Consider the following 25,775-nt stretch of genomic DNA (forward strand, 5'->3'; position numbering starts at 1 on the left):
TGGAACAATTATACGAAGCAACTGAATTAAAATGGTAGTGGATGGAGTGTCCCACCAAGACACAGCAACCAATGGGTGTGAAGAGGGGCGGGACAACGGGCGGGACTTGACAAAGGGTGAATTGCTGTTGTCGGGCAGAAACCGGTATCTCCACATTTTAACCTTTTGTGGTTTTTTCTCGTAAATTAATGCCCTAATTGACAGTACTACAGTGTTACACAAAATCATCAAAAGTAGCAGATCCACAAACTTGAAATGTGGCGTGAAGAGGCGCCTTTCGAGCTTGTAGATGAGGTTTCCACCCAACCGTGACAATATACTGTTTATACTTAAGTTTAATTTGATAAACTAGTAATATACCTATATAATCTTTTCTCCTCGCATTGTATATTGTATTATTATACTAGATACAGTAATCTTTGACACAGTGAATCACATTTACATAGTTGTGATGACTGTTGAACCAATCAACCAATGGCATGTTATCTCTCTCTCAGTTACTGGATGCCTTGGAGCTTTCACAAAGCCCACTCCTGCTCAAACTCATGGCAGAGATTCTGTGTCGAGACGCCAAGCACATCATGGAGGAGAACTTCCAGACATGCTTCCAGCGGATCGCTAGGCGGTCAGTAAAGCCACCACGTCCTTTGTTTATTTCTGGAGGGGGGTGGGATGTACGTCTTTGTCTTGTACAAATGGGTTGTTTAGTTAATTGGTTCTCAGCGTTGTGTCCGAAGACCATCAGGGTTCCAAACGGACCCTTAGCGTTTTGCAACTCTGACAGGTCCATTTGGTTCCATTTGTACACTCTCGGGAGTTTAATTAAAAACTAGGTGAAATAAAATAAAAATGTTTTTTCACACTTTCAGAGCATATCTACGGTAATAATGAGTACATATCTATCATTAGATGCCAATAAATAATACTGCGCGATGACATAGATAGACTACATCCAAGAAAACCACACCGCTGTTTCTGAGCTAAACTTTTGCGAAAACGTTAGCAATAAAACCATTTCATGACGTCTTTAACATTACAGATTTTACAGTGTAGATCCCAGAGATAACCCATTGTACACTCTAGATCTAGGAGTTACAGACCCGGGACCCTGGTGGTCCCCAGACCCAGACCTTGAGAACCGTTTGGTCTAGTTGTGTGTTTTGTCCATCATGTAAGCCAGGGGTTTTCAAAGTGGGTGACGGGGCACCCTGGGGTGCCGTGACGGCAGTCCAGGGGTGCCGCGAGATAATTTGATAATATTTGGAATTTATATTTGGACACTTGAAAAAATATTTAGTATCGTTCGTTTTCCTCCCAACATACAGTAATCACTCAAATATCGTCACTGTCGGGCAGAAACCTCGTATCTCCAAGTTTCAAATGTGTACGTCTTTTGGTAAAGCAAAGCCCTGCTTCATCATGCAAGACTGTCGCACAAAACTAGTGAAAACAGCCGATCTACAAGCACACAACGCATCGCGATGAGAGGCGTTCTGTGTACATTTAGTACATTTTATAGATGATAAATACAAAACGAGCGGTTTTGGACATACAAGGTTTCCACCCGAGAACGACGATATGCTATAAATATAAGGTGCTGGGAGTGAAAATTATAATGTAGGGGTGCCTCGGATAAAAACAAATATTTATGGGGTGCCCTGAGACCAAAAAGTTTGGGAACCCCTGATGTAAGCAGGTCCAGTGCTGAGCGCCAGCTGGAGCTGCTGTGCACGGTGTACAAGGTGGTCCAGCAGGGTGAGGTGCTGCCGGTCACCTCCATGATCCAGGCCATGGTGGAGAGGGTTCTGCTGCCTCTGGCCTCTCACGGCAGCACCAAGGCCCTGGCACAGTTCTTTGTGGACAACATCTCGGCCACGATGGATCTGCTGCTCATGCGCTTCACCAAGGTGTGTAGCAGACATATAATGTTGTTACAAGGGGCTGTCACGATTATGACATTTTACATGACGATTAATTGTCACGCGTATTTTTTTTTTTTTGTCATTGACAATCGCATTTCTGTTTGGCTTGTAGGCTTTGAAGTTGCACATGGCAGATATGACACATAACCTAAATATACAAAGAAATGACTGACATATTTTACAACTTTATACTTAAAAAAATAACATTGATAGTGGAAATAGCCGATCTACAAGCTCACACTCACAACTTGTAGAGCTGCTATTTTCACTACTTTTTTGAAAGTGTTTGGAACTATATGAAAATTTCTCAACATGGAAACGATTAAGACAAAATAATTGAAATTACCTCAAATAATTGTGATTAGACGATGATGTAATAATTGTGACAGGCCTAGTTGTTACTTGGGTAAAAAAAACTAAAACAAACATAATATCAAGTACATACGTTATTTCTGTCGGGCAGAAAGCCTTGTATCCATATTTCATCATCATCTGTGTGTGTGTGTGTGTGTGTGTGTGTGTGTGTGTGTGTGTGTGTGTGTGTGTGTGTGTGTGTGTGTGTGTGTGTGTGTGTGTGTGTGTGTGTGTGTGTGTGTGTGTGTGTGTGTGTGTGTGTGTGTGTGTGTGTCATAAATAAATGCAAGATTCGACCCCGGTTGTGTTAGGTCAAAACAACTTTTGATTCACTAAAAAACAGTTACATAGTAGAGGAGATTTAATTGGTGTGTGTTGTGGTCTCTTTCAGTCCAGCACAAGTGCATTTGAGGTCCAGCTGCTGAAGAAGACCGGCTGCCACAAGCTGATGGAGCTGCTGTACTCCAGACTCCCCAAAGAGCAGGTGTACTCCAAGGACTCCCTCGTCAACCAGGCCTACTGCCGCTCTGACACCACGGAGGGCAACGAGCTGTCCAAGACGCTGATCAAGTAGGATTTTATAAACCCTTTATCTTTTGAGGACGGGACCTGAGTTGCTATTGTACTTTGTCTGCCGTATGCCCTTGTTTCTCTCTACACCAAATGTCTTCGCCCGATCTACAAGAGTTGTGACTCGAACTTGTGACCTTGTAGATCTGCTTTTTGTGGTGTGTGTGTGTGTGTGTGTGTGTGTGTGTGTGTGTGTGTGTGTGTGTGTGTGTGTGTGTGTGTGTGTGTGTGTGTGTGTGTGTGTGTGTGTGTGTGTGTGTGTGTGTGTGTGTGTGTGTGTGTGTGTGTGTGTGTGTGTGTCCGCTCTTGGCGGATTTGGGTCTGGCCCCGCCCATGAGGGCGATAGCATGAGGGCGGAACACACCCGTACTTCCCGTTTCTGCGTGACGTAGGTGGATACCTTTTTAGGAGGCGGAAGCATGTTTGGAGTCTATTCATTTACAATGAGAGAGCTAACATGAACACAGCTTCTGAAATATTATTTTGCTCCATGGTCACTGAACTAAATATTGGACCCGATCTTCACAAGCCACATAATATTAACAAAATTGTCATACCAAAGTGGCTTTTTTCAGCTACACAAAAAAGGAGAAAATCAACTTTATTATTGCCCTTTATCTGTCCCAGCAACACACTCGCGGGACTCTAGTACAAGTAAACACACTCTCGCGGGATCTATAGCACCAGTAAACACGACATTCGCGAGATTTGCCGTCAGAGCCGGCGCCCACTTAGAAGGCTATTTGTAGACTTTTGTACAATGTCGCATCTAGTGAATCCAATGAGGTTGCATTAAAAATGGTAAAAATCTTTGGCCCCGCTCATTTGTGAATCCATTTCCTCACCCGAAGAGTTGGGTGACCAATCAGGGCCCAGTATTGGTCTGGTCTAACCAATTGTGTCCGTTCTTTTTAACCTGCCCCTTGGGAGGGAAAAAAAAAACGTCCATATAGAAGTACCAGACTCATATCCATGCAGTGATGTAGTCTGGTTACGCAAGGCTAGCGTTGGTTGGAGTTCAAGTTAACAGTCAGGAACATAAGTGTGATTAAACAGCTGTTAATTAAATGTCACTGTGCTCAGATGGCGCAATGGTAAAGTCCCTGCCCACCACCAGGAGGCAGTCTTCCTTCTCTTCTCTTGAGAAATGTTGACCTTGGCTTTTGTTTGGTAAGACACTTACTGCTTGACAATTTCAACAAAGTTATTGAAGCAGACAACGCAGCAGATTGGACACACTTCCACCATCTTTATTGTAATTCTGATATCCTTGCAATTACCTTTCTCGGTCAGGAGAGTGAGACAATGGACATACAATCTGCTTTGTTGAAAAACTAAGCTGAAAAAGAAGATTCTCCAAATGGTTGGTAATCTATTCACAGTAACAAAGTATATTTGCTGCATTGTCATTTAATTCAGGTCGAGTTTCGAGGCGTTCACTGAGAACATGGCAGGTGAAAGTCAGCTCCTGGAGATTCGGAGGCAGTACCACTGCGCGGCGTACAACACTGCCATCGCCGTCATCAGCTGCAGCTTCAACGAGGCCAAGTTCTACCAAGGCTTCCTGTTCACGGAGAAACCAGAGAAGGTGAAACATTACATCTCACTCAATTCCACACCTTCATTCTTGATTGGGTTATTTTTCATTTTCCATCTGTGAATAGGACATTTTGGTTGCTCTGTAGTTTTTTTTTACATGTGGAACAATAAGTAGTCACATGATACATTAGTGCACAGGGTGCCATGGCATTGGTCCGAAGGTTCATTAGTCCGAAGGTTCATTAGTCCGAAGAATACTATGCCTAACTCTAACCCTAACCCTAACCCTAACCTCAGTAACCCTAACTAAATTCGGACTAATGAACCTTCGGACTAATGAACCTTCAGACTTATGGGCAGTCCCCAGTGCACGGTCACACATTTGCGACTGAAACGTTGCGTCCTGTTCACTTCCATTCCATGTGAGCAACGGGGGGAGGAGCTTCACTTGTTTGTCGCAGTGCGACAAAGTTTTTGCTTGTGCTGTAGATTGCCAATTGTTTTGCTATGAAAACATTTGGAAACCGCTGGTTTACATTACATTTGCTTCCTTTTTTTCAGAACCAGTTCATTTTGGAAAATCTCATTGATGTTGGAAGGATGTACAACTTTCCTATTGAGGTCGAGGTATGTCTTCTGATACGGAATGCCCCCCCCCCCACACACACACACACTTTTAATGTGATACGTAATGACTGTGACTTGTTTACTTTATTGTCAGGTTGCCCTGGAGAGAAAGAAGAAATACATCATGATAAGAAAGGAAGTGAGCGAGGAGAATGGAGGTAGGATTGACCGCATGTTCCTCAGCTTATGTCCTGTGAAAGACCCAAAAGTAGAGGACATAAAAAAACACAGCAAAAACAATTTCTTTCAAACAGCCAATGTGTGTAGAGTATATTTATAGAGTATATATCGTCGTTGTCGGGTAGAAACCTTGTATCTCCAAGTTTCAAATTCGTACGCTCTTTTGCAAAGTAAAGCCCTGCTTCATCATACAAGCCCGTCGCACAAAAGTAGTGAAAACAGCAGATCTACAAGCACACAACGCCTCGCGGTGCGAGGTGTTGTGTGCTTGTAGATCGGCTGTTTTCACTAGTTTAAAGGAGCTATAGTCAACTTTTTCATTGTAGGGCCGACACTTTGTTTACATCCTAGTCTATAGACTAGAATGTAAACAAAGTGTCGGTCTGACAATGGCCAAAATGACTGTTTTATCATTATTTTACGCTTTTTGTGGTCATTTTTGAATAGAAAGACATATATGAAGCTTATTTTTTTATAAAATATTTTCGAAACATTATTTTTATTTTAGCATCCGTTTTTCAAGAAAAAGTTGATTATAGCTTCTTTAAATCATTTTTAAAATGATAAATGCAAACCGAACGGTTTTGGACATACAAGGTTTTCACCCGACAACGACGATATATAAAAGTTCATGTCTCAAGTCCAATTTTATCCTATCTGGAAAAAGAACCCCACAAAGTTAATGTATCGGCTGTTCCACTTCCAATTTGTCTTTTTTGAAGCGGTGAAAGCCGCTTCCAAGGACTGGCTTTGTGTGTCCCGTTCATGTCCATATATGGTCATTTCAGTCCAGAATGAACAGGTTTTATCTGGAGTGGCTTTGTCTGTCCCGTTCATGTCCATATATGGTCATTTCAGTCCAGAATGAACAGGATTTATCTGTCCCGTACATTCAAAATATGTGTGTAACGTCCGTCCCGGTCTGAGGATTGGATGATTAAAAATGTCCAATGAGACCAGAATTGAGGATTGGTCAAGCTTCACATGACAATTCGGCCCTCCAGATAAAATCATTCATTCATTCAGAATTGGAAGAATGTATAGATCACAGAGTTCATAGCTCTAGAACACATAGAATAAAAGTTCACCGCTTCACTTCGAACCGAGGTTTGATTTTTGTTCCATCAATCCTGTATCCTGTATGAGTTCTCTCTCCTGATTGGATAAAATAGGTATCCTGACCAACTCCCTGTGGCCAAACCTCATTGAAAAATCCCCCAGTTGTTTCCTAACAGTTTGTTCCCTGTGTAGTGGAGCCAGTGTACCTGTCCTCTCAGTCCTACATGGCTGACAGCAGCCTGAGTGAGGAGATGAGTCAGTTTGACTTCTCCACTGGAGTCCAGAGCTTCTCCTTCAGTTCCCAGAATCCCGACAAACGTGTCCGCACCGCTGCCAAACGAGTAAGTCGGAACACCTTGACCCTGTTATATCTGCGCAATAATGAATTGAAATACATATAGATGACACAAGTTCAGTATCAGTGTATCACAGACTTCTTTATTACATAGATCAGGGGTCTTCAACATTTTACAGGCCAAGGACCCCTGTGGTGGAATTAAGATCAATCAACAATCATGAGAAACAGAGGAGACAAGACAATTATATTAGGTGGTGGTGTGGTCAAGTTTATATAACATGATATCATGGACAGAAGTACTCGAGCAAGCACCGTGGACAGCTCCGTCTCCGTCATCAGACGGGTCATGTGACCCGTCTGATGACGCGTCAGTGCTTAAATAGCGGTCAAGACGCAGCTTGGCGTCTCTGGACGCAGCTTTGCGTCTTCTAGACGCGAAACCGCGGCCCTGGTAGACTTACCGCGTTTACAGACGCGATCATCACGGCTCTGTGAAGCACACCGCGGCTCCGGACGCGATTATCGGCTCAAAGACGGGGCTTGGAGGCTACCGCGGCGTCTGGCTGGAACTCGGAGCGGCCGCAAAGTCTGCTGTGTGCTCTCTTTGTATCTAATCACACCTTGATTCTATTTGATAATTATTAGTATTATTTATTGTCAATGGAACATGCAATATTCTACCATATTGTCGGCATTATAGTGTGTGATGATAACGTTTTTAGTGAGAATATTTGTCTTTTCTTTCTTTTTTTTTCGCATTTAAAAAAAAAATGATGGTTATATGTGCGTGGATTCATGGCACAAAGCATGCCGTTTAGCTCAATCGGTAGAGCACTCGTCTCGTCGACTGTGGGTCGCTGGTTCGATCCCCGCTTAAGTCACTTTTTTCACCACCTCTAGTTTTTATTTCTAGACCGTTATCACACTGTAAAGCACTGTAAAACACGTTTTCAAGCCAAGGACCCCTTAGTTGAGAGAGAGATGAAGCAGGGACCCCCAAGACTTTTTCATAGATTCCAGATATTTAACCACTTGAACCGTCAATACCTAAATGAACTTGGCCTCTCACTGTGTACCTCCGTAGCCTACAGACGCAGACGCGGGCTCAAACGCAGCTTTGCGAGACTACATCGCGTCTGTAACTCCGAAAGACGCGGCTCTGAGTTATAGACGCAGCTCTCTGAAGGCTACAACGCGTCTGTAATTCCAAGACGCGACTCAGAGACGCGCTCGGAGTTACCCAGAGACGCGTGGAGGCAAACGGCCGGCCGTGGACGCAGACGGCCGGCCGTGGACGCGTCCGTGGACGAGGACGCGAAAAAAAGGCAGCGAAAAAAAACAAATTGGGTGTCTATTGTATGTATTTTTTGATGGAGAATTCAAATATGACCTTCTTTTTTGCATAGGACAACTCTAAGCTGCATCAATTGGTATTTTATAATTGCCAATTGTACCCTATCCATCTAAAAAACAAATTGGATGTCTATTGTATGTATTTTTTGATGGAGAATTCAAATATTACCTTCTTTTTTGCATAGGACAACTCTAACCTGCATCAATTGGTATTTTATAATTGCCAATTGTACCCTATCCATCTAAAAAAACAAATTGGATCTCTATTGTATGTATTTTTTGATGGAAAATTCAAATATTACCTTCTTTTTTAGATAGGACAACTCTAACCTGCATCAATTGGTGCATCAACCTGCTATCTATCTATCTATCTAGATCTATCTATCTATCTGTCTATCTGTCTATCTGTCTATCTATCTATCTATCTATCTATCTATCTATCTATCAATCTTATCAATCTTATCAATCTTATCTGTCTATCTGTCTATCTGTCAATCAATCTATCTATCTATCTATCTATCTATCAATCACAAATCAATCTATCTTATCTTATCAATCTATCTTATCTTATCAATCTATCTATCTTATCTTATCAATCTATCTTATCTTATCAATCTATCTTATCTTATCTTATCTATCTTATCTATCTTATCTATCTTATCTTATCTATCTTATCTATCTTATCTGTCTATCTGTCTATCTGTCTATCTGTCTAGATAGATAGACAGATAGACAGATAGACAGATAGACAGATTGATAGATAGATAGATTGATTGATAAGATTGATAAGATAGATAGATAGATAGATAGATAGATAGATAGATATGAGATTGATAGATTGATTGATTGATTGATAGATAGATAGATAGATAGCAGGTTGATGCACCAATTGATGCAGGTTAGAGTTGTCCTATCTAAAAAAGAAGGTAATATTTGAATTTTCCATCAAAAAATACATACAATAGACATCCAATTTGTTTTTTAGATGGATAGGGTACAATTGGCAATTATAAAATACCAATTGATGCAGCTTAGAGTTGTCCTATGCAAAAAAGAAGGTCATATTTGAATTCTCCATCAAAAAATACATACAATAGACACCCAATTTGTTTTTTTTTCGCTGCCTTTTTTTCGCGTCCTCGTCCACGGCCGGCCGTCTGCGTCCACGGACGCGTCCACGGCCGGCCGTCTGCGTCCACGGCCGGCCGTTTGCCTCCACGCGTCTCTGGGTAACTCCGAGCGCGACTCTGAGTCGCGTCTTGGAATTACAGACGCGTTGTAGCCTTCAGAGAGCTGCGTCTATAACTCAGAGCCGCGTCTTTCGGAGTTACAGACGCGATGTAGTCTCGCAAAGCTGCGTTTGAGCCCGCGTCTGCGTCTGTAGGCTACGGAGGTACACAGTGAGAGGCCAAGTTCATTTAGGTATTGACGGTTCAAGTGGTTAAATATCTGGAATCTATGAAAAAGTCTTGGGGGTCCCTGCTTCATCTCTCTCTCAACTAAGGGGTCCTTGGCTTGAAAACGTGTTTTACAGTGCTTTACAGTGTGATAACGGTCTAGAAATAAAAACTAGAGGTGGTGAAAAAAATGACTTAAGCGGGGATCGAACCAGCGACCCACGGTCAACGAGACGAGCGCTCTACCGATTGAGCTGAACGGCATGCTTTGTGCCATGAATCCACGCACATATAACCATCATTTTTTTTTTAAATGCGAAAAAAAAGAAAGAAAAGAGAAATATTCTCACTAAAAACGTTATCATCACACACTATAATGCCGACAATATGGTAGAATATTGCATGTTCCATTGACAATAAATAATACTAATAATTATCAAATAGAATCAAGGTGTGATTAGATACAAAGAGAGCACACAGCAGACTTTGCGGCCGCTCCGAGTTCCAGCCAGACGCCGCGGTAGCCTCCAAGCCCCGTCTTTGAGCCGATAATCGCGTCCGGAGCCGCGGTGTGCTTCACAGAGCCGTGATGATCACGTCTGTAAACGCGGTAAGTCTACCAGGACCGCGGTTTCGCGTCTAGAAGACGCAAAGCTGCGTCCAGAGACGCAAAGCTGCGTCTTGACCGCTATTTAAGCACTGACGCGTCATCAGACGGGTCACATGACCCGTCTGATGACGGAGACGGAGCTGTCAGCGGCTGTTTCTCGTACAATTAACACTCTGGGCAGTGGTAAAAGAAGAATGGTCCGACACTAGAGTTATACTGTGTGGCTTCAATGCCTCTGGAACGAGCTGGGCTTTAGAAGATAGGCTTTACCAAAACAATAGTTACTGAGGCCCACTGAAGGCCTCTCTACTCCTAACTATCAGGTATTAGTATCATCATAAAGACCTAGATATTTAATATAATCAATGAACACATGATCTACTCTATAACGTCACACATAATCAATCATGATAAACTCCCTTAGATGAGATAGATGGGACCCCCACTACATATTGTATAAAATGATGTTGCAGATTAGACTTTTTCATTGATTGTATACAGTATATACCGGTAGCTTCATAGAATTGCTTCATCCACCCGTGTTGGGCAGACATAATGTAACTTGACCTTTGGCTCTGTATCGCCAGAATAGGGATGCTAGGGCTCAACTGGTTAATATATATATATTTCTTTTTAGTTCCTATGACACAAAGATTTGGCGGCCTCCATGTAGTGACTCTCATGAAGACCCATGGTCTGTGTGCGTGTACGCGCGTGTGCGTGTGTGTGTGTGATGTTTGCAGGAGGTGGTGGACAGCAGTCCTTCGCAGGACGCGTCGCTGGACCTGGAGATGGACGAACTGAACCAGCACGAGTGCATGGCTGCCATGACGGCTCTGATTGGACACATGCACAGGAACAACATAACTCCCAAAGTAGAGCAGGTCAGTGGCTTGTGTGGTGGAATTCATATTCAATCAATAATATGAAAATAAAAGTGTCAGAGGCAAAGACTTAACCTGGTTTGTGTATGCGACGTGGCGGTCGCTTATCTCCCGATTAAGGAGTCTTACTGGTGTCTTCGATTGCCAGAATCTTTCCTTTTAATGTGCACGATGGTCATGGATAATGCACAGATCATGCACCACACGTGTGCATGCCAAAAAACCTGCTTGGAAATCCGTTTAGGCATTCAAATGATAGAGGCTATAGTGTTTTCTTCAAATGTAAACAAACGTGGCTGCCATGTTTGAAAGATAGAGCTGTTCTGGGAGTCGAACATGCCATGTTGAATGTTTTGGCTTGTTGAAATGTTGAAAATGTGTGGCAAGGCTCAATTTAAAAGTTGCTTTTTGCACTTTGTTGAATAGGGAAGCACACCCAGTGAGCTCCCGGCGTGGATGAAGTTTCTACACGGCAAACTAGCCAATCCAGCCACACCTCTAAATGTCAGACTGTTCATCGCAAAGTTGATCATCAACACTGAGGAGGTAAAAGCTTTCACACAGTCATCTACCAGTACCTATCTATCTTGCATATGGATCAATTCATTTAAATTCAGTTAAATTAACATTTGACATGTTTTATGTTATGTTTTAACGTTGAAAATGTGATGGACCGCAGGAACTAGATCTATCATTAAAAATGCATTTCTGTTTTAATTTCATATGAAAGTAAGGTTAATTCTCAGAGCTCCAAAATGGTTTGACACTTGCTTTGATTTAAAATTGGTTTGGTCCTAACACATGAATAATTGTAGATATGCCAATTAAACAATAATTACACGAGAGGGTGTGCATTATCGTGATTATTGGCACGCCAGTGATGCGGTCATGAACGAGGTGGAGCCAAGCTCTGAAATCATCATTGAAGTGTAATATTGCTTAATTGGCATCTGGGGGCGGTAGCTCAGAGACCCGTAAGCTGTAATGGTCTATTTGGTTCCATTTGTACTCTGTCAGAGTTATGGGGATCCGTGTCCTAATAATGCATGGCAAACTGGGAGTCCTTGAAAGTAAAAATATGCTGTATGTCAGGGGTCTTCATCAGGGGGTCCAGGACCCCTAGTAGTCCAGTCATTATATGAAAAAACCTAAAACAAATTGCAATAGTAGCAAACTCAACTGATTCTGTATCCTCATTATGTCTATAGTGAGGGAAAAAAAGTCCCAAGGAATCCCATCGGGGCAAAGTTTTGAAAACGACCTACCTACCTTCACTTACTATACACTACACTATAAAGGAAAATATGACTCCCAAAAAATCTGCTTTAAGTGGGATGTGAGGGGTCAAACTAGGGGTTTTTAATTATTCTGAATCCATTGCAAGCATTTGTTTTGCATGAAAAACATTCCTTGGGCTAAAAACGGACCCCAAAAGACTGTGAAAATTGATGACTCATCACTAAACCATCATTTTGAAGGGCCATTTCTTGCCCAAGGAATGTTTTTCGTGCAAAACAAATGCTTGCAATGGATTCAGAATAATTAAAAACCCCTAGTTTGACCCCTCACATCCCACTTAAAGCAGATTTTTTTGGGAGTCATTTTTCCTTTATAGTGTAGTGTATAGTAAGTGAAGGTAGGTGGGTCGTTTTCAAAACTTTCCCCCGATGGGATTCCTTGGGACTTTTTCTCTCTCACTAAGGACATATTGAGGATACAAAATCAGTTGAGTTTGCTACTATTGCAATTTGTTTTAGGTTTAGCCTAATTTTGGCCTAAAATTACTGGACTATAGGGCGTCCTCAGAGTTACTACACGTGGACCACCAAATCTTTTTGTAATAGGATAATTATTTTAAATGAACAACTTGAACCCTCACATCCCTATACTCTGAGGAGAACTTCAGCCAAAATATAGCAGATCTACAAGCTCTCAACGCCTTGCGCTGCGAGGCGTTGAGAGCTTGTAGATCTGCTATTTTTGGCAAATAGGTTTGGTGTAGAGGTAAAAAAGAGCAGACCAGACAGAGTGAAAGGTCAAGTATCGACAATTTATGATTTTAAGTAGTTAAGTGTCAAACAAGTCTATGAATCTATCTACAGTATGAAATCGATGGGAATCTCCATCACCCACTTATACAATATGTAGAGGGGGTCCCTGCTTCATCTATGCTAAGGGGTCCCTGTACTGAAAATATTGAAGACCCCTGCTGTATGTGTTTAAGTTTAGGCTTACCGGTTAAAACCTTTTTAATGCGGGTGTTGCTTCCCAGGTGTTCCGGCCGTACGCCAAGCTGTGGTTGGGGCCGCTGATCCAGCTGGTGGTGTCTGGGAACAACGGAGGAGCAGGCATCCATTTCATGGTGGTGGACATTGTGGTCACCGTTCTCTCTTGGACGAGTGTGGCCAGCCCCAAGGTTCATGCAACTCAAATCGTATTTGTATCGTCTTATTTACAAACATCAGAAAATGGAAGTAAGAATAATTGAATAATGAAATACTTAAAGACTAACTGTGTTGTACCACGGAATGATATGTTATAAACCACCCAGCCGAATTAGAATGATAAAGCATCTCAGGTGGAAACATGTCCAAAACGTACTTTTCATGGTTGTAATTCAAAAGCGGCAAAAGTAGAAGATCTACAAGCTCAAGCTTAGAAGTTAGTGGTGCAAACACGACACACGTGCATATCTCCTTGTATGGGCCGTTCTGTCCGTGACGTCCGTTACTTTATGTGTATGAGGCACTAATACTCACAAAGTGAAACGTAGGAGAATTTGCACCGCTCAAATACGGAGATATGATGTTTCTGCCCGACAGAAAAGGTCGTTCTAATGGTTAACATGAAGAACTACTTGTAGATGATTGTACTGACTGTGTTGTTTTTATGTCAGGGGAACACTAGAGATGAGGTGCTGGCCAACCGATTGTTGGAGTTCCTGATGACAAACATCTTTGATGCAAAGAGGGCCGTGTTCCGCCACAACCTGGAGATCACGCGCACATTGGTGGAATGCTGGAAGGACTGTCTGCATGTTCCTTACCGGTAACAGGCACATTGTCTATTTGCTGTTGCACTGTGGAAATGGCCCTGAATCTAGGCTTCAGCCTGCATAATACAATGTACTTTTCCTGACTAAAGATTAAATAACTCTTGCGTGCGGTCAGAAATACCAACGGGTGATGCAAAAAACGAAAACTTCCATGATCCTTTGGCTCAGGGGTAGAGAAACCGCCATTAGAACACGGAGGGTTCCCGAAGGGTTCCCAGTTCGAATCCGCGCTCCCCCCAGAGTTAGTGTCGAAGAGTCCTTGAGCAAGACTCTGAACCTCTAGTTGCTCCCGGTGAGCAGCTTGGTGCCTTGGATGGTTTCCTCCACCTTAGTTTTCCCTTTTTTTTTAAACCAATACTTTCATACTTTTGCTCAAGTACATGTGTTGTGTGTTGTGCCCATGCAGTGTGATATACCAGCGCTTCTGTGGCACCGACCCAAACAGCAAAGACAACTCCGTGGGACTTCAGCTGCTGGGAATCATCCTGGCCAACAGCCTCCCGGCTTATGATGCCTCATGTGGGATTGAATATGACAGGTAAACGAAAAAGAATTAGGTCCTTTATCTTATTTATGCTTCCCATCTGGTTACACAATGCTTTAGGCCTAACCTATAGAATAGGGCTAAATCAGAAATTAGCCTACAAAACAAATATGTTGCTACATACTGTACATGTACTGTAAGCCCCTCCCAAACAGCAAAATGTGTTCCCGGCCTGAATGGGTTAAATGCTTACGGGGAGCACACACTGGATGCAGGCGGCTGCGCAGCGGCGCGCCGTGGTATCGACGCACGTGAAGTGCCGCGCGGTAACCCCAACTGGATGCGGCGCACTGCCACCATAGACTGTATAAAGACTGCCACACAGCACATCCATTTCCCCCGGTGGGGAGAACCATGGGAGAACATGTTCACCGCGCGGCAACGCTGGAAAAATAGAACAGCGGCGTATCGGTGCGGCAGGCGAGGCGGCAGACCCGCGTCTGACGCCGCCGGTGTGGGTTAGTTCATTGAAAATAATGGGGCTGTATGATTTGACTCGCCGCTTCCGCTTCCGCGCCGCCTCCGCGTCCGGTGTGTGTTCCCCTGTAACCTCTTAACTCCATATTTTAAACCATTTAGACCGGGAACGCATTATTACTTTAGCCATTATTTTATGCTTTAACTATTTTAAAATAGCAGATATACAAGCTCACAGCGCGGCACCGAGTAAGATCCAGTAGACCGTGCACGATCCACACGCACGCCGCGCCACGTTACCGATGACAAAAGACAGCAGGTGAATCCATCAAACTGCATAGATACAAGCTAACTAGTTAGCATTGTTTATACTGCAGACGCTAGGCAGGATCAGGAAACAGAGAAATGGGTGTTTTAATTTAATTTAACATTGGAGCCAATAGAGATTTATTTTGTATCCCGCCTACCCACTGTTTCCGGTTCAAATCGGATCTGATTCTTTTAGAGCAGATGCGCACCATCTCGATTTTTAATTAAATGAAATAAAAAAGAAATCTGTCATATGGTAGTGGGGGGGCTTATAAAATAATCCTGTCATATCTCGTCAATGGTAGTGAGTGAGTTAACTAGGGACACTAGACATTAGATATTAGAATTTCAGAGACAATCACTGTTTACTTTTATTCACTATCACACGTCACTGAAGATAGTTCAATACACAATGTAGAGAAGAAGAGAACCATGAAAATAGACAAGTCTGGTCACTTTTTAAGTAAGGTAAAAGAGAATCAATTTTGTGAAATATTGTCTCTCACTTCTTTTGCTCTCTGGTTTGCTTTGTATTTTCAGCTACATGAAGTCTCTCACCAACAACCTGTGTTTTACGAGGTACAAAGACATCTACGCTGCTGCCGCTGAGGTCATCGGCCTCATGCTCAAGAACATGACCGAAAACAGCCAAGTATGAGCCTTTTACTTTGTTTTACTGTTGTATGAATTAGAATTGTGGATTTGACTGATGAAGTCATGTGTTTGAGCGACACAATTCAACATTAATTCATTTAAATGTGGAGACACCACATTGAGCGATATTTTGCACATCCAATGTAACATGCAGAGAAGAATACATTTGAGTTGAAAAGCGCTCACTGAAGTGAACAGAGCAACCACCAGTGTGTGTGGACTGTGGATGGCAGCTTTGACCTTTTAACAAAAATATACCACTTATCCTACCTACCTAAGACACCTTTTATTGTGTAGTGCTTTGAGTTACTCTGGATTATTTTTCACATTTTATTTTAAAGCAATACTGTACATCTCACAGAACAGTATGGTAATTGTTATGAGTTGAGGGTTCATCCCTGCACTCTCCAATCTTCAAATCAAACATACTTTATCTAACATGACAGCAAGTCATCTGTCAATTTGACACTAATATTATTAGCTAGTTTAACCATTCAACCTTATATTCTTGGCTTTATACTTATGTTGAACAACGCCTTTTTTCCCTCTACACCAAATCCCCTCACCAAAGAATTGCACTGATTTGCCATAATGCTGTGTTCTTTCAGGATCCTCAGGCACTTCTCAGCCTCGCTGTGGGTAAACTAACAGATTTGAAGAAAAAGGACATCGATGACAAGTTCATTGTTTGCCTGAGCAAAGTTTCCAAGCACTTTCCTCCGTTCATGGACCGGTATGGTTAAAACGCTTATTAAATACTATTGAATACTTTTCCAATTACAAAGTGGGATTCTTCTCTGTAATGAACGCCATTTCGAAATTCTCATGGGTATGCGGGAGGTTCTCTCAATGCTCTTCTCTACGTTTTTGTGTTTGTTTCCAGCTTTGTGGTTCAAGTGTTCTACCTCCTGCCCAAGCTCCACGGCGTCCTGAAGACCCACTGTCTGGAGTGTGTGCTGAGCCGGGCCGAGGTCATCCCTGACATCTACCTGACGCTCCAAACCAAAGGCTTCATCCAGATGCTAGCTCATAGGTAGGAGTAGGACGCAGCTACGTGCTTGACTATTCACCGTTTATGAGCTTTCTCCCATACCAACACTAATATCGCTATTGCTAGTCTGCATGGATTACAGTTCTCACTCCGTCCGTCACCACAACTGATTTCAGTCATTTGGATTCCATAGAAGTTAGCATGTGTGGAAGCATGCCATGCACTTGTGGCATGCATTTTTATTTAAGATTAAAGTAGTAGTCTTCCAGAATCCTGATCTCAGATATTATCCGTCTGGCGTCATTTTGTTTCAAAACACAAAATCACTAATCTTTTTCTGTCAGGGCCGGTATGGCAGACTATGGCTCCCATTCAAGGCCATTCAAAGTCTTTTCTTTCACGCGGAGAAGAAAAAATACAACCGCGATGATCCGTGTGTAAGCCACGGTCCATAGAAAACATTGTGTGAATGATCAGTTACGGCTGCCCTGAAGAGGTTTAATGAATGATTTAACCTTTGTGGTCAATGGATAAGGGCAAAATCACTCACTTATTTCTACGATAGAAATGAGTACAATGTTGATTTCTATTCAATGTTGTCATTCCTCATGTTATTTAATTCCTTTTTTTTTTTGCGGTCAGGGATGAGACCAGGCAGAGGGTGTGTCTGGACATCATCCATAAGATCCTGGCCCTGCTGACCCCCGTTCAGCTCCAGGAGCTCCTGGGAGCGGTGACCGCATTCATCTCCCACCCCTCTCCCGTCTGCAGGGAGAGGATGTACGACATCCTCATGTGGATCCAGGACAACTACAGGTGAACTTCCTTTTCATTATTACAGTGGTCCTCAACCTTTTCAGGCCATGACCCCCAAAATAATCATATTTTAACTGAGGACCCCCCCACCCTGACAAGCACTAAGACTTGAGGCATTACATTTTGTATAACATGGTTCTATTGTGAAAATAGCCGATCTACATGCTCACAACGCATCGCATTGCGAGGCATTGTGAGCATGTAGATCGGCTATTTTCACAATTTCTGCCTCTAATTTTTGTCAATTTGGCCAACGTTAATTTGTCATTTTAGAGGTATTAAAAAGTCCTTAAATTGTCACTTTAGAAATGTGTAGATAGCCTCTATACACTTAAACTTTATGTTGGTTTGTTTACTGTTGAGTGAGAAAACAACGTTGCACATTAAGTTAATCATCTGAGGACCCCCCCCCCCCCAAATAATGTGGGGACCCCCCTAGGGGTCCCGGCCCACAGGTTGAGAACCACTGCATTATTATACAAAGACATGACATTTGACCTCTTCACACTTCCAAAATGTCCCCTGCTAATTGTTTCCGATCAACGTCAACACCTGCTTTGTGAAAGTTAAATCTGTGGCTAAAGTAATTTACGATTGTTTGCCCCAGCGACAAGGAGAGCATGGACGACAGCACCTCGGCGGAGGTGTTGAACACAGCCAAAGATGCCCTCCTTCAGGGGCTGACTGATGAAAACCAAGGCCTGCAGTAAGTAGCCTTTTCTTTTCTTGTGGAACCTTTTTCAAATCAAAGTGTGGCATCACGTACTGTATGATCGTACCATAAGTTAGCCCATTAAGACCGGGAACGCGTCTGTGTCACATTACCACTTTAACCATTGTTTTATACTTTCAAATATAGCAGATATACAAGCTCATAGCACGGCACTGAGTGCCGCAGCATGAGCTTGTAGATCTGCTATTTCTTTTTAAAAAACCATGACATTTTGGGCAAGTCTTTGAATATGTATTATTTTAAAGCGAACATTTTTAAAGCGAACATTTTTTACTGAAATCTTTGCTTCTCGTCTCCCTCAGGCTGTACGTACGCAACTTCTGGAGCCAGGAGAGGCGCTTGCCCACGGCCACACTAGAGCGCATGCTGAAGGTGCTCCACTCCCTGTACTCCTGTCAGATCGAGAGACGCTTCCTCAGCCTGGCCACCAACCTGCTGCTGGAGATGACCAGCCAGAGTCCCGACTTCACACGCAACATGTTTGAGTATCCTCTGTCCGAATGCACCTTCCAGGTCAGTTAGATAGATACCTGGGGGAAAATCAGTTGCCCAGAGGCAGCACAACAGTTTTAAGATTACAAGTTACAGAGAAGTAAGAAAAAGGAAAAGAAGTACTGTTGTGAACAGTCCAAAAAAAGCAAGGAACAAGGGAATATATACCGGTACATAAAGTGTCAAAAAAGCTATCACAATAAATGAAGAATACAGAATGTTGACTCCGCGATTTGCTCCCCTTCATACAGTCTGGATATAACATTTCATCTTCAATGTTCACAGTGCCAACATCAACTCCATTAAGATGTGAAGACATAAATGCAACAAATAAATATTCGAATTTGGTACTTTACTATCAACTGAAGGAATACATTATGTACTGTAAGGTTAGACCAGTATGAGCAATACGAATGATTATTTATTACTCAAGTTGACAGTATGAAAAGTGGGTATGTCACATAGACTGTATAAAATATATGGACAAAGCGAAGCCATTGGTTTCTATGCAGTGCAAATGACACAATATGGGTCCTTGGCATGGGTGTTGTCATCATAGATTGTAAAGGCACCAAAGGATGCTATTGGCTGCCAACGTTCACGTGCAACCGCAGGGATACATGGGAGAATGTGGTCGGAGCCTCCCGAAATACAGCACACGAAGAAGAACACAGCCGGCTGGTATCAGTTTAGTTGGCCACGCCCCCCACAACTTTATCATTTATTTTAAAATAAATTGGACCAAATTTCGACAAAACGCATATGATGGTGATTGAAAGGCAATTTTTTACTAGCGATAGGAACCATAAAGTATTCATGAAAATGTTAATTAAGATTAGAACACGAAAGGGGAAAATTAATGGGGTCCAATGGAGAACAATTCTTTTTGCGATCGGCCGGGGGGGAAAACAGCGCAACTAGCGGCCAATCATAGGAAGTTTTACTTCCGTATTGGAGTCATTTTAAATCGGCAGAACTATGCCCCTGGTATGTCATTATTAATTTGACAAAAGTTTCAAACCTTTTGTGCCTTTTGTAAACAGACAAACCTGTTGCTGTTCCCGTTCAGATTTAGTGTTCATGATTCCCATAAAGAAAATAAAAAGAAACACAAACCCTATTTGTGAAAATGTATTTTGAAGCCCATACCCCCTCCATCCCCTCGCCCCATTCAAAGTAGCGGGCGATATTATCGCTGTGAATTTTCCTGTGTGTAGCTGCCTTTTCTTTCTCTCCTCTCTCTCTCTCCATTCACACAGGACTATGTGATCGACTCCAACTGGCGTCTCCGGAGCACAGTGATGACTCCCATGTTTGTGGAGACTCAGGCCTCGTCTCAGGGCTACGAGAGTGTGGCGGCGTCTCAGCCAGGGATGGTGGCGGGACAGCTCCGAGCCACGCAGACCTCCCTGGAGTTCACCCAGACACAAGCAGCAGGTCAGAACAACCGCCAGGGACGTGCTGGCCATTGGGATTGGCAAAAGCGGGACAACTCCCGAACGGCCGGTTCATTCCCGGCCGTTCCAGGCCGGCCATTAGGATGGAAATGTCGGGCAGAAACCTTGTATCTCCAAGTTTCAAATTTGTCCATTTTTTCGCAAAGCAAAGCCCTGCTTCATCATACAAGGCCGTCGCACAAAAGTAGTGAAAACAGCAGATCTACAAGCACACAACGCCTCGCGGTGCGAGGCATTGTGTGCTTGTAAATCGTCTGTTTTCACTAGTTTAAATCATTTTTAAAATGATAAATACAAAACAAACGGTTTTGGACATACAAGGTTTCCACCCGACAACGACGAAATATAACTCATGTAATTGGCCCACTGGCTTGTCACTTTGTCACAAATCTTTGAGTAGCAGCAGCACTATAGGCTATAGAGAGAGATTTCTCTCTATAGCACGCAATGAGGGCCTCTCCTACTCTTTTTCCCAGGCTGAATCAGGGGCCCAGCATGTCCCTGACTACCGCCACAATACCAGTCAGAACGCTTGCTCCAATAGCACTCTACCATGATTGGAGGAAGGCCCCACTCTATCCTGATTGGAGGAAAACTTGTCACCCAACAGTTTTTGAAACTGCTTTTTTCTCCACACAGGAGATGAGGCTGAAGTCCAAATATGGACCAAACAAACCAAACTATAGTAACTAGTACCAGTAAGACGCCTAAGGGCGAAAAGCCATCTGTCTTGGCCATATTGATTCTGTTAGTGTGGTCCTCCTAACATTGCATCATCTGGGATACAATCCCTTCTATGCCCATATATCGAGATCCCTAACAGAATCCCTTCAAAGATTTTCAGGATTTTTCCAAAAATAGCAGATCTACAACAAGCTCTCATTTTTGAATAGTATTAGAAAAATAATGGTTAAAGTGGTTACGCGACACAAATACGTTCCCGGTCTTTTATACATTGAACTTTTCCCTCCCAGGTCGACGTTCTGCGTACAACTGGCTGACGGGGAGCAGTGTGGACACCCTGGCGGAGTACACGGTAGCCTCCTCCGAGTCCGTCTCCTCTCTGCTGGTGTTTGATAGTAAGAAGGCGCAGAGGCAGGCCATGGCCAGCAGGAGGCCCACGGGAGAAGGCTTTGGCACCAGGCGCCTCGCTGCGCCTACAGACGAGGGCGACAGTCGCAGTAGAGGTAGGTTTCTCTGAGAAGAGCAGTGTGTTCATTTTGACAGACAATTTAGTTTAGTCATGGTCTTTTGAACAAAATGTCACTTATCTGGGAGTTTTAGTCTAGTTTTAGTCGACTAAATATACGATTTTAGTCTGTTTTGCCTCTGGGGCACCGCCTCCTTTTTTGTTTAGAGACAGCAACTCAGTTTGGCTCCTCCCCTTTCTTAGTCCACTTCCTGTCTCGCAATGTGACGTACTGTCTGTTGGGCAAATGTTCGTATTATTTGTCGATCCGTTTTCTTAGAGGCAGTTTGTTGTTTTTATCCCTTTTATGCATACAGCATCTTATTCTGTATCTTATACCCTTTTAAACTAGGAAAGACTAATTTCGATGTTTTTTTTGCATTGGATATTTAACATGTTTTGCTTCTGTGTTTATTCCTACTAACAACACTACATGTTAAAGTCATTGGTGTTGATATTTCTTCAGACATTACAAACCTTTGTAATTTGTCATTTAACTACGTATGCGCTACCTTTTTGTGTCTCCCATCAGCCGAGAGTGAGCGACGTTTGGACATCCTGCGTTTAAGGCGCCGGTTCCTCAAGGACCAGGAGAAAGTCAGCATGAGCTTTGCTCGGAAAGAGCTCGCCAAACAGAAACAGACAAAGGTATTCAGGGAACGATTCGCTGTCCTGATTTAACCACACTGAGAAAACAGTTCACGCTCTGAAATGTTGGAATGACGGGTTCGAGTGTTAAAGGTGTATTCAGTGATAATGAAAGTGGCCGGGGGTCATCTTGTCCCTTACTGGCCTTACAGCGTGGAAATGTTTAGTTTTTTATAGATTGTTCACACCATTATAATGTTCTCGTTTTTATCATTAGACCCAATCACTGAATATCGGTAGGCCTACGTCTCCAGCTTCAGGATATGTATGATACTGATTTACTACCAGACTGTGGCATTTTATGAGTTCAGTAGTTTACAATCTAGGCATTTAGCAGACGTTCTTAATTCAGAGCGACTGTGCTTCTCAAAACTTTTATTTTGACCGTCATAACTCAACATCATAACATAACTACGGCCATAGTGCCATACTCTACCCTGATTGGTCGAGGACTGGCTGGCCACCTCTGAAAACCGAATCTAGCTATGCTCGTAACACAGGCCATGGTGGAAGTCCTTATATGGTCAGCAATTATATTTTTATTTGAATTAAATACAATCACTGAATATACCTTTAAGTTACAACCTACTGTATACCAGGGGTCTTCAACAGGGGGTCTGGAACCTCTCGTCTCGGGTTACCACAGGGGGGTCGCCAAATATTTTTGTGATAGGATATATACTGTAGTTTTTTTTTACATGAACCACTTCAACCATAGCATCCCTATTCTGGGGAGAACTTTTGCCAAAAGATAGCAGATCTACAAGCTCACAATGCCTCGTAGCGCAAGGTAATCCGAGCTTGTAGATCTGCTATTTTTGGCAAAGAGGTTTGTTGTAGAGATAAAAAAAAAAGAGCAGACCAAATACAGAGTGAAATGTCAAGTTTACTTTCCTTGGGCTGAAATACGTCGACCCCTAACCTATACTCAACCCAACGTGCCACGGGAGCGTGTCGATATTGCAACATAGCATCTGTTCGACGGTCCATTCTTTCGGCGCAGGTGAATGTTAACCTGGTGAAAATCTAACCTGCCCACACGCGGGTAAATGTTAACCTCTATGGCTAACCCTAACCTCAGTAACTGTGACGCGGTTGAGTAGCTAACCTGCCCGACGCTGTTAGTCGAAAGAATGACCCGTCGACAGAGCGAGATTTCCCCACGCGTGCCACTGTGTAAACCTAGCATTGGTTTGGCTGTGTCCCCCCCACAGGAAGCCAAAGCCGACCAGAGGTTGCGGAGGGAGGCTCAGGTCACTCTGTACCGCAGCTACCGAGTGGGAGACTTCCCAGACGTCCAGATCCCTCACAGCAGCCTCATCGCCCCGCTACAGGCCCTGGCCCAGGTTAGCCCTGGCAGCTACTATCAACCTTTAGGACCTGTGTCACTTTGGATTGTAACCATATTAAAAAAATAGCAGAATAGCAGATCTGCTATTTTTGATTTTTTTTTTTTTTGCAAATCTTTGAATCTATCTTTGTAATTTGTAATTTGTAATTCAAATATTTTCTTCCGGGGGGGTCCCTGATACATTGATACTGATACATATTTGAGATGGGGGTCTGTTGCCAAATACATATAATTTTGGGGGTCCTTGACATGAAAATGTTTGAGAACCACTGATGACCCAAAAAAGGGACAAAAAAACAAAACATAGAAGGATTTAGAACACATTTAGAGAAGCTGGCCAATATATTCAAAGACTTGCACAAATTGTCACGATTTCTTCCAAAATAGCAGATCTACAAGCTCAGAGCGCCGAGCTTGTATATATCTGCTATTTTTCAATAGCTAAAGCATAAAATAATGTTTAAAGCAGTTCAAGTCTAAGGACTTGACTGATGCGTTCCAGGTCTTAGTGGGAAAACTGTGTCCTATGTATCTTAGCTAATAACCAGGTCATTTAAGTCAGTGGTCACCAACTCTGGTGCTTGGGGATATGTACAGCATATCGTCGCTGTCGGGCAGAAACCTCTTATCTCCATATTAGCTGATCTTCAGCCACACTACAGTGTCACACAAAAGCATCAAAAGTAGCAGATCTGCGAGCTTGGAACGTGGTGCAAGGAGACGCGGTTTGAGCTTATCGCGAATAAAAGGATACAATTTGAAATGCAAGTGAGACGGATTTTGACTGAATGAACCACACTCGCCTTGAGTCGCCCCCATCTCTCGAACCTGGTGGTTAACTCATTAACTGCCAAAAACGTGAATCCCTTAAAAATCCCGTTGTACCACCCTGCCACGCCCGTGAATCCCGTGAATAAAAAAAAAAAAAAAAAAAAAAAAAAAAAAAAATTTCAAATTTTTTTTTTTCAAATTTTTTTTTTTGGACCCCAAAAACGTTAGTAGGCATGATAGCGATCGCGAAATTGCTTGTTTAACCCCCATACAACCCCCATACAACTCAGGTAGCAGACCTCCAAGCTCACAACAGTGTAAAACATAATGGCTGCTATCTCATGAATGCCTGAACGGATTTCCATTCGGATTTTTTTGTTTGAAAGCTGTGAGCAATGTGGACACACGTGGTGCATTATCTAGGCATGGGTGTGCATGATCCGTGCACTATGAATTACATGGAAGTCTATGGAGACGAATGGCAGTTAAAGAGTACGAAGGTATTGTTAAATGGCAGCATATGAGTTAATCAATAACCAACAGGATTTCATATTGTCCGTCTTTTGCAGTCTGTTTTGAAGTGCGAGGCGCTGTATAAATATGATTGCCATAAAAGCGGGAAAACAAACTTGAAATGCCATTCATGCCCCGACGATGCCCCCGATTTAGAGAGAATGAACACTTTTTGCTGTCAAATAACAACAAAGAATCCTCTGACGAAGATGCACTAGCATCGAAACGTTAGTCAATCCTGTTATACTGGCACCTGAATAAAAAGGCTAGAACCGTCTGAGCTGCTCCAGTGTCCCTCTCTCTACTGCAACAAAGAATCCTATTTGGAACAACATGCTTGTTTATTTAGCCCGTGGCAATATTTTGCTACTGTAGACCTTTATGCAAAGCGACTTTGGGTACTTAGAAGAGCGTTATACAAAGATGAGCTATTGTGGTGTTGATTATCATCTTTTTTTTTCACCGCGGGGCGGGCCGAGTCCTCGATTTGTATATTGTTCTGCGGGGCGGGTTAGGTTCTGTGGCGGGCAGCGGGCGGAGCGGGTTATGGAAAAACCTGACCCGCGCATCACGAGAAGGGACATAGGGAGTAAGGGACCAACACATAAAGTCAGACGTAGGAGCGGTTAGCACCGCTCAAAAAGTGTATAGAATAAAAACGCCGTTTGGAATCGAAATAGCAATTCCCACCACACTTCCAAAGAACCAGCAAACAGCTTGAGGCCCCTTTTTCTTGCACGGTGACATCATTTTAATGTGTGGTAATTGAACTCCCTCCCCCTCCTTTCCCAGAGAGACGCTATCCTAGCCAAGCAGTTGTTCAGCTCCTTGTTTGCTGGCATCTTACGGGAGTCAGAGGGTCAGCGAGAAGCCGGAGAGAGCCAGAGGATGAAGACGGAGCTCCTGGGTGACATGAACACATTCCTCAACAAGAGCACCATCTGTTTCCCCCCCTTTGTGGCCTGTGTGCAGGTTGGAATCATACCAAAGAACACTTTCCAATCAAGTTGTCAAGTTTTGCAGTAGTATTTATTGTAGCGGC

General features: G+C 43.0%; 1 protein-coding gene across 1 annotated transcript in view; it reads left to right on the forward strand.

Annotated features, from left to right (window-relative positions):
• The window catches only part of prkdc (protein kinase, DNA-activated, catalytic subunit), a 108,044-nt gene that overhangs the window by 45,475 nt on the left and 36,794 nt on the right, over positions 1–25,775 (forward strand). The window contains exons 40-62 of the mRNA XM_080752325.1: positions 498–625; positions 1,697–1,907; positions 2,668–2,846; positions 4,266–4,434; positions 4,947–5,012; positions 5,107–5,170; positions 6,444–6,592; positions 10,653–10,793; positions 11,220–11,339; positions 13,066–13,209; positions 13,690–13,841; positions 14,255–14,386; positions 15,659–15,770; positions 16,381–16,505; positions 16,656–16,805; positions 17,406–17,579; positions 18,187–18,285; positions 18,615–18,825; positions 20,064–20,241; positions 21,236–21,448; positions 21,983–22,098; positions 23,313–23,444; positions 25,526–25,705. Of these exons, the coding sequence (XP_080608451.1) occupies positions 498–625; positions 1,697–1,907; positions 2,668–2,846; positions 4,266–4,434; positions 4,947–5,012; positions 5,107–5,170; positions 6,444–6,592; positions 10,653–10,793; positions 11,220–11,339; positions 13,066–13,209; positions 13,690–13,841; positions 14,255–14,386; positions 15,659–15,770; positions 16,381–16,505; positions 16,656–16,805; positions 17,406–17,579; positions 18,187–18,285; positions 18,615–18,825; positions 20,064–20,241; positions 21,236–21,448; positions 21,983–22,098; positions 23,313–23,444; positions 25,526–25,705 (3,345 nt within the window). The remainder of the gene's footprint in view (positions 1–497; positions 626–1,696; positions 1,908–2,667; positions 2,847–4,265; positions 4,435–4,946; positions 5,013–5,106; positions 5,171–6,443; positions 6,593–10,652; positions 10,794–11,219; positions 11,340–13,065; positions 13,210–13,689; positions 13,842–14,254; positions 14,387–15,658; positions 15,771–16,380; positions 16,506–16,655; positions 16,806–17,405; positions 17,580–18,186; positions 18,286–18,614; positions 18,826–20,063; positions 20,242–21,235; positions 21,449–21,982; positions 22,099–23,312; positions 23,445–25,525; positions 25,706–25,775) is intronic.

Source organism: Nannobrachium achirus (assembly GCF_963921795.1).
Source record: "Nannobrachium achirus genome assembly, chromosome: 21".
Classification (NCBI taxonomy): Eukaryota; Metazoa; Chordata; class Actinopteri; order Myctophiformes; family Myctophidae; genus Nannobrachium; species Nannobrachium achirus.